Genomic DNA, 10005 nt, shown 5'->3' on the forward strand with positions numbered 1-10005 from the left:
TGTTCCTTAATACCTGTATGACCCTGCTTCAACTCTCTGGGCCTCAGTCTCATCATCTGAAAGATTAGAGGGTTGGAATAGATGAATTCTGCATCCTCTTCCATTTGTAAAGCTATTACCCTATAACCTACGAGACTGTGGTTTATGTCAGGAATGCAAGATTCATTAAATATTTGGAACAGTATATGTAGGCAGACCATCTGTTGGTGTGTGGTTCTCTTATTCGTTTTGCCACCAGGAGGATTTCAGTTTGATGAAAGCATTTTGGCTATTAGAGTACTCTCACTGTCCTTCTTCCACCCTAATTCTTATATGTCCTCCCCTTCCTACTAGGAAATTATGAGAGCACAGACAGCAGGAACTGTCACTTGGTTTTTTCATTTTTGCAAATTCAATGCCTAGAACAATGCCTTGCACTTAAAAAATATTTGTTGAGATTGAATGTTCAGAGTACATTATTTCTTATGGAGCATTTTTACAGAATCTGGTTTATTATTTTGATCAGCCTTACACACTGAGCAAAACTAATTGCTTTTTTTGATACCAAGACTTCCTATACCCAGAGTGAAAGGAAAAAAAAAATCATTTTTGATATCTATGGAATAAAATGCAAGTATGAAATTATCAAAGAAATATAATTCCTTGAATTTTGTGTGTGGAGATTGTCTTTGTTAGCAGAATAAGGGAAAGAAGGGGATGACAAATCCATAAGGTGGGGAAGTTTCCAAAATCCATAATTAAGATTAATTTAGTAATCGTTTCTCATTAAGCTAAATTTTTGTAGGGTAATGAAAGATTTATATATGGTGTTGTGTAGGATTAAGGGATTTGATGTTTGACATCACTTCTTTGTCTGCTCAGGTCTACAGATGAGAGTTTATTGAGTAGGGGATAAAGCATTCAGTTAAGAACCTTCCCTGAAAACGAGGGAGAAAAGTAGAGGAAAACTGCTCTATTTTCATCCAGTTGCTGAATGTAATGACAGCTGCTCGCCCCAAACAATATGGATTTTTTTCCATCCACTATAACAGAGGCAACATTGAAGATAATTAAGGTCATGTGATGTGTTGGCGTTTTCTCCCACCTCAGTCTTCCTGACATCATTGGCTCACATGCAGTGTTTTAATAAGAACATTGAAAATGGAGGATCATCGACAGGATTGATTGTATCTACTGCATCTCCATTCCTTTAAAGACATGGATCTCCGACTATTACTCTTCACAGGCCTCTGGCTCACAGTGGTGTTCAACGTCCTTGCTGTCCCTAGCGCCGAGAAGCAGGAGCAGCAGTGCCCACCTGCAAGGAAGCCAGCCAGGTAGGCTTGTGGAGTGCAGACATACCAGTCCTTATCACGATCCTAGAGCCACTCCTCAAAGACCAGAAGCCACAGAGCCTCTCCCCTTGACTGGGAGCAAAGCTTTATGGTAACTTCTGCTAGCTTCTGGGGATGGCATCTATGATCCAGCACATTAAGCTATTTGCCACTTTCAAAAGCAAGATATTGGGCCTCTGCTAAAATTTCCTACTAGACTCAGAAAAGTAAAAATATGTCATTTACCCAACATGGGCATCATCTTTTACAGAATGCCCATGAAGAGGGAGTCATGTTCACTTACATACGACCATCTAGTGAGAGTGTGAATGTATGTTTCTAGATTCAAATTGCCTACCGGGATGAATCTTCGAACTTTTAATGGATTAGCAAATTTTTTCAAAATATCTTCGGCAGGGGTTAGATTAACTTGCCGTTTCCTTTAATGTTAAGGACCAATGGGATACACTTGATGTTATCATTTCTAGATATGATTACAAAAGACAATAAGTAGCTTAAATAAGTGCTCCTATAAGGAAGCACAGACAAAAATCTGGAGGTTTATACCTGAACGCAAAGCTTCATCCTTATCCAAGATTATCAATAGAGTATCCCCAACAAGAAAAATTATATGTGAAAAGATAAAAGAGACCATTCAGAGAGACAAGCCATCTCAGAATCTGTCTATCCTAAAATGGGTAAATGGGTGTCCACACACACCACACAGGTTATCTTACAGCCTTTGTTTAAGAATCCCCAGCTTTAATAAAAAGTCCACCAAAGAAATCACCAGATACCTTTCCTCTCTCCCTTACTGAACCAAGCATGAAGATTTCTCACTTCATTCCCTCCAGTTTTTAGAGCTAATATCTACAATAATAACTTGCATTTGCATAAACTTTGCCTCCATAATTTCATTTGAGATTCATTTGAGATGTGAGGTAGTTAGTATCATTATGACTATTTTATATGTGGGGAAACTGAAGCCCAAAAAAGTTGAGTGATTAAGATGGTAAGTAACCAAGTCAAGATTTGCAACCCAATTTTTTTCATTACAAATCCAAGAAGCTAGTCCCATAACTATTTTTAGGGGATTGGGGGGGGGAGTAAATTTTGACAAAGATTGTTAGTGTTAAAAATGGAAGCAATGAAAGTTTAAGTGATTTACCCAAGATAATGTAGTAAGGTAGGAGCAAAGCAGGGCCCGAAACCTAGGTATTTAGAACTGCCCGAGTCTTCTTTGGGACATGACAAGAGAAAGTTGGGGGAGGAGAGGCTAGACCAGGGGTGAGGAACTTTCAACCTCAAAGCAACATGTGGCCCTCTAGGTCAAGTGTGGCCCTTTGTCTGAATCCAAAAAGGCCACACACTTGTGGACCTAGAGGGTCAGCCACATGTGGCCTCAAGGTTGCAGGTTCCCCACCCCTGGTAGACTATACCAGATAGTTAGTGAGCATTTTTAGGTGACCTATGCCATAAATTGCAGCGAGGTAATATTTTTTCCCCATTTTCTGTGGTTATTTTTCTTTTGGAGTCTATGGAGAAGGAGCCTTTTGAAGCCCTTTCTCTTTTTGAAGTCCCCAAATCTTGGGACTTCCTCAGACAAGGAACATTCATCACGAACAGCAAGTCTGCTAGTTAAAAACGGACCACAATTTTTGTTTTTCTTTTATTTTCGATGTGGGGGATAGAGGCTGAGAAACAAATGGATTGGCGGGGGGGATGGATTTTTGTTAATTTTTAAAAATAAAATTTTTTAATTCTGAAAAATGGAAACACATTATGAGTCTATGCTCTGTGACAGGGGACCACTTACATCTCTCAGCAGTTCCATCGATGATGAGAAAGGGGAGAAAATCAGTCTCTCATAGTTCATGTCTTTAGTTAACATCAACAAAGAAAAGAACTTTAGAGCATACTCTGAGCTCAACTTCCTTGTGAGTTTTCAGGACCTTGTTTTAATTTGTATTTCTTTGCATTCTACTTCAACTAGGGATCCTCTGAGAAATAAGTTAGAGTCAGGGCACTCAAGGCACCTCAAAGAGTGAACAGATGGCTCTGGTTCAGGAGTAGTTTTTTTACAAAGACAGCCATGCATTTCCCCTGGCTAACTGCAAGACCTTGTTCTGTAACTTTCAAAGCTTTCATTCTCCATTCTCTGGGGAAACAGCTTAAAACGTTAGTCACAAATACAGAGGCTTGGTAGAGTCAACAGCAGGGTGTCATATCTCTGGAATCAGGGGTCCTGGGTTCAACTCTTGCCTCTGATTCATTACCTGTGTGATCAAAATGTGGCTGTTGGACTTTACAGTCACTGTGGCTCCTTTCAGATATGTGGTCTATGATTGTTTCCCTCTGATGAAAAAAAAATGGAAATTCACTGTTAGAACATCAAGAAAAGGAAAAAAGGGAACTTTAAAAATACTATTACTTAAGTTCGTTTGGGAGCATAAATTACAAAGTGAGTTTGAATACATTTTGAGTCCAATATCCTATAAATGATAATGGCTTTGCCATTAAGCTTTTGTATTTGGCAGATACATTCGCCCCAGTAGCACTGTCATTCTAAGTTTCTTTCAGTTCTTAAAACAGAGATCAGCCTATCAAGGGATGTGATTGTGGCAAAAATGTGGATCTGTAGAAATGTTCTTGTCATGGGGAGAAAAACTAATATATCTTTCCACAATAATGGTCATGTAGTTCACCAAAACCTTCATTAAGGGATCTGCTATTGGCTAAAGCCAGGTCTGTAAAAGAACAACAGAATCAGACGTAAATAAAAGATTTAGTCAATCTGATTTACTATGGCCTGTCTAAGTAGCTCCAGAAATGACAGGGACTTGGCAATCCTACCATAGGGGAAGTTTTCTTAATGAATTAAGCCAAATGTGGCCTAGCAAAATTTTTGGTCACACTTGTTAAGATCTGAATGTCACTGGGGCAGCTAGGTGGCACAGAGAATAGAGCACTGACCCTGGAATCAGGACCTCAGTTCAAACCCAGAGTTCAAACAAAACTAACTGTGTGACCTTGGGCAAATCCCCCTTCACAAAAGAACTGAATGTCATTTAGGACTTAAGAATATAGGATTATAGAGCTGGAAGGGTCCTAACAAGCAGTGTTGAGTCTGTAAGCAGAGACCCTAAATTCAAATGATTGCTGTGCTACTTCTGACCTTGGTTAAGACACAATATCTCTGGGTCTCTATTTCCTTACTTGTAAAATGATAAAGGGTTGTATTAGAATAAGGAAGACAAGAGTGCTAAGTAACTGAACAGCAAAGGTCTAAAGGTAGCTCTAAATCTGTGATACTAGGCCTGTCTCACTATTTTACAGATGAGGAACTGAAGGTCAGAGAAGTGATGCTGAGGTTATAAAGTGAATCAATGGAAAAGCTTAGACAAGGACCCGAGTTCCCTGACTCTTAGTCCAGTATGTATTCCACAGAATTATCCTCTCCAAGATCAAATAATATGCGGCAGAGGAAAGCTTGAACCTCAGTCTTCAGAATCCAAATCCAACCCACTTCCTCCATCCTATCCAGTTTTCTTTCTTCAGTTTCCTCCCCTCTAAAATAAATCTTAGATTATCATCAAGATTTAGTTAAAGAATTGATTTCTTCAAGGTATTGTCCATTTCCAGAGAAAGAACTGATGGAGCCTGGATACAGATTCAAGATACTTTTTCTTTACTTTCTTTATCTTGGGTTTTTTTGTCTATTTTCTTTCATAGTATGACTTACATGGAAATGTGTTTTGCATGACTACACGTGTATAACCTATGTCAAATTGCTTACTTTCTCAATGTGGGGGGAGAGGAGGGAGGAAGAAAATTTGGAACTCAAAATTTGAAAAAAGAATGTTAAAATGTTTTTTTACCTGTAATTAGAGGAAAAATAAAATATAAATTTAAAATAAAGTAAAAAACAAAATGAATTGACATCTTAACTCTAGTACAGTGAAAAAAATGCTAGCTTTGGACTTCCAGACTCGATTCTCTCTCTCTATATATATATATGACTTAGCTTCTTAGCCTTGGTTTCCTCATACATAAAACAAGAAAGTTGTAGTAGGTGACCTCTCAGGCCCTTCTGGCTCTGTGACCTAGGATTCCCTGAAAGAAGTTTCTCTGACTATTCTCAAGCCACAACAAAATTTCCTTCACTTTAAATTATTTCAGCATTTGTGTATTACGGTTTATGACATACAGACTCATCTATTCTGTGTTAATGATGGATGGGACTTCAAAGATAATCTAATTCAAGTCTCTCATTTGCAGATGATGAAATTGAAGTCCAGAGAGTGAAATGATCGAGCCAAAGTCACATAGTTTTTTCTGATACTTCATCATAAATTACTCACATTGTGTTTATGTCTTGGCACTCCAGCTAGATTAGAAACTCCTTGATAACAGAAGGTAATCCAGAACACTTGAGTCATCCTTTGTAATATTTTGTAATACAAGGTTCTGAGTACAAAGACACAGGGGAGGTGCTCAGTAAAGGTTTGCTAACCTCAGAATATGACGAGTTCTGCTCCCTTTTTTAGCAAAGCACGATGGGCACAGGTCAAGCATCTCCTCATTTCCAAGGTTTTTTTGGCTACCTACCCTGTGCTTTGCTTTATAATAGGTGGTGTAGGATATTCAAGTAAATTCATTTCAATTTCAGAAACATTTATTAAATGCCTGACCCCAAATGTAATTGCTGAATTTGGAGGAACTGAATCAATGATGTCAATAACTTAAAAAAAAAACCCTTTTATCAAATTTAAACAAACACTAAGCAAAGATATAAAAATAAAAATAAGCATTCATCATCAAGAACACACAGTGGCAGCTCTCCAGGCCCTAGCTCACAGAGACACACTCAAGTCACAAGCCAGGGAGTGGAACAACAAATAGTTTGTCAAATCCAAAGAGCTCTTTTTCCTTCTTGATGCAATTTTCATTATTGTCGGGGGAGGGGGGCAGTGTGGCTTTGTTGTTTTTTTCTAAAAGATTCCCCTTAGAGCAGGCTTTGGTGAGTATATTCAGTCTCTCCCTGTTTAGGATTTCCAGGACTAAAGGCTAGCACCTAGGTTAAATCATTAGCATCAGTGATGCCTAATCATTCCCTTGGAGTCCTAAGCCTGGACAAAACACATAATGCCCATGGCTGCCCTACTATGTCAAAGCACTGGAATAGCAGTCTGACAAAACAAAGACAGAAAACAACATAATCCCTGCCCTCAAAGAATCTATATTCTAGTGCAGGCATGAGAGATATACTAGATAATAAATAAGAGATAACTAAATAGGTATTTTTATAGTTTTATAAATATATAGTTTTATTTTTATGTAATAGTAGATAACTAAAAAGCAATTGAGAAAATAATTAAGTACACTTTAGGGCTCAAACAGAATATTTAAGGAGGGAAGCGATTCCTTCAAACTAAAGAATCAGTAAAGGCTTCCAGGAGGACCGTGGGTCTTTGATAAAGAAAAATAATATTAGGTGCAAATGGGACAGAGTCCATCCATTCAAGGACTATATACCACAGATCCAGAGGGGAAAAAGAACAGGACAAAACGAGAAGATGGGTAAAATAATCTGATTGGGTTGTAGAAGGTATGAATACTTAGACAATAAGACTAGAGAGGGAGATCAGAGCCAAATTCTTCAGGTCCTTGAATGTTAGGCATAGGATTTTGTGTTGCATGAATAAAGCAGTGGGGAGCCACTGAAGGTTTTCTCACAAGAAGAGAACTGTCATACAAAAGAAAACATAAAACAGTCCCCACTCTCAAAAAAAATTGTATACTAATTAGGGAGATCACTCTTATCCATTGCACCATTAACTGCCTTATCAAGGCAAATGGGGCTTCAGTTGCTGAATTTCTTTTTTTTTTTTTTGGAGACAAACAGATTTAAGTGACTTGCCCAGGGTCACACAGTAAGTGTCTAAGGCCATATTTGTTTTTTTCTTGTTTTGGATTTTTGGTTTGTTTTATTAAATTGTTTAATTTTAGTTTTCAACATTCATTTCCATAAGTTTAAAATTTTCTCCCTCCCTTTCCCCCTTCTTCCCAAGACACGTTGCAATCTGATATGGGCTCTACACATACATTCTTGTTAAACACATTTTCACATTAGTCATGTTGCATAGAAGAATTATAATGAATGGGGAAAACCATGAGAAAGGAAAAAAACAGAATAAAAGAAAATTAAAAAGAAAATAGTCTGATTCATTCTGCATTACAACTCCACACTTCTTCCTCTGTATGTGACTGGGATTTTCCATCGTGTGTCCTTTGGAATTGTTTTAGGTCCTTGCATTGCTGAGAAGGGATAACTCTATCAAGATCAGTCCTCAGACACTGTGGCTGTAACTGTGCACAACGTTCTCCTGGCTCTGCTCCCCTCACTGAGCATCAGTTCATAGAACTCTTTCCAGGTTTCTCTGAAGTCTGTCTCTATTCATCATTTCTTACAGCACAATAGTATTCCATTACATTCATGTACCACAACTTGTTTAGCCATTCCCAATTGATGGGCATCCTTCTTGATTTTCAGTTCCTGGCCACCACAAAAAGAGCTGCTATAAATATCATTGTACATGTTTGTCCTTTTCCCATTTTCATGATCTCTTTGGGATACAGACCTAGAAGTGGTATTGCTGGGTCAAAGGACATGCACATTTTTATAGATCTCTGGGCATAGTTCCAAATTGCTCTCCAGAATGGTTGGATCAGTTCACAACTCCACCAACAATGAATTAGTGCTCCAACTTTCCCCCATCTTCTCCAACATTTATCATTTTTTTGTTTTTCCATGTTAGCCAATCTGATAGGTGTGATGTGGTACCTCAGAGTTTTGATTTGCATCTTTCTAATCAATAGTGATTTCGAGCATTTTTTTTCATATGAGTATAGATAGCTTTAATTTCTTCCTCCGAAAACTGTCAATTCATATCCTTTGACCATGTATCAATTGGGGGATGACTTATATTCTTGTCAATTTGACTCAGTTCTCTGTATATTTTAGAAATGAGGCCTTTATCAGAGACACTGGTTGGAAAAATTCTTTCTCAGTTTTCTGCTTCCCTCCTAATCTTGGTTGTATTGGCTTTGTTTGTGCAAAAACTTTTCAATTTAATGTAATCAAAATTATCCATTTTGCATTTCATAATGTTTTCTATCGCTTGTTTGGCCATAAATTCCTCCATTCTCCATAAATCTGACAGATAAACTATTCTTTGCTCCACTAGTTTGTTTATAGTATCAACCTTTATATCCAGATTGTGTACGCATTTGAACTTTATTCTGGTATCAGACAATGCTCTATGCCCAGTTTCTGCCATACTATTTTCCCATTTTCTCAGCAGTTTTTGTCAGACAACGAGTTCTTATATCAGAAGTTGGATTGCTATAATCATTGATTACTGTGTCTTATGTACCTAACCTATTCCAATGGTCTACTGCTCTATTTCTTAGTCAGTACCAAGTGGTTTTGATGATTGCTGCTTTATAATACAATTTAACATATATAGGTAGGCTAAGGCCATATTTGAACTCTGGTACTGCTAACTCCAGGGCCAATGCTCAACTTCAGCTGAATTTTAAAGGATGCTTAAAAAGAAATAGAAGATTGAGGACAATATTCTAGCTTAATGGACAGGTTTAGAGACAGAAGACACTGGTATGACTGAAGCAGAACATTTATGTTAGGTGAGTGATACATGACTTTGAAGCGTTGCCCTTTAAGAGTAAGCTGTCAGGGCACCTAGGTGGTGCAGTGAATAGAGCACTGGCCCTGGAGTCAGGAGGACCTGAGTTCAAATTCTACCTCAGACACTTAATAGCTGTGTGACCCTGGGCAAGTCACTTAACTTCAATGGCCCTGCCTTTCCCCCTCCAAAAAGACCAAAAGCAAAAACAAAAGACTAAACTGACAGGGGGGCTGAGATCATTTGAACCAAACTGCAGTGGTCACATACTGTTTAGTGTAGGTCTGTACCCACAACACAAGCCATACAAAATCCCCTGACTCTAGAGCACTAGGTCTTTATCACCGCTTCTCGTCAAATTTTTAGGATTCTTTAGTCTGGAAGGTAAATGCAGAAAAGGGAGAAGTTTAATTAACCTTACAAAAGCAGCGTGGAGGAGGTAAATATGGATTTGTTTGCCCAGTTCTCAACATTAGGATTCCATTCAATTAAATTTAGTGGTTCTTTCAGAGAAGGTTTGTTGTTTTAAGTGCTGGGATAGATACAAAGTTTAGATAAAAATCACTTAACCTCTCCCAACCTCAATTGCCTCAGCTATAAAATGAGAGGATTGCATGTGATGTGATGGCCTCTCAGCTCCCATAAGACACGGATCTTACCTTTGTGGAACTCATACGTTTTGGACAACAAGATAAAATTTACAAATAACTACAATATACATATTATGAGGGTCATCACGGCATGATTGGCTGAGAATTCTATTCTCCCAGAGTCAGGAAGACCTGGGTTCAAGTCTTGCTTCTGACATATACTTTTCAGAGAGAGACAGAGACAGAGAGAGGGAATATGAGTCTGCTAAAATTAATTTGTGGAGATAAACTCAAAACTAAGTTATTTTGTAGCAGAAAGAAAGAAGAAAGGGAGAGGGAGAGAGAAGAGAGAAAGAAAGAAAGAAAGAAAGAAAGAAAGAAAGAAAGAAAGAAAGA

General features: G+C 38.1%; 1 protein-coding gene across 1 annotated transcript in view; it reads left to right on the forward strand.

Annotated features, from left to right (window-relative positions):
• Positions 1-1197: 1197 nt before the first annotated feature.
• The window catches only part of GABRR3 (gamma-aminobutyric acid type A receptor subunit rho3), a 78670-nt gene continuing 69862 nt past the window's right edge, over positions 1198-10005 (forward strand). Inside the window, exon 1 of the mRNA XM_069100503.1 lies at positions 1198-1316. Coding sequence (XP_068956604.1) covers positions 1198-1316 — 119 coding nt within the window. The remainder of the gene's footprint in view (positions 1317-10005) is intronic.

The sequence above is a fragment of the Petaurus breviceps genome, unplaced genomic scaffold (assembly GCF_028583685.1).
Source record: "Petaurus breviceps papuanus isolate PSGF00001 unplaced genomic scaffold, PetGlider_PUasm1.0 419, whole genome shotgun sequence".
NCBI lineage: Eukaryota > Metazoa > Chordata > Mammalia > Diprotodontia > Petauridae > Petaurus > Petaurus breviceps.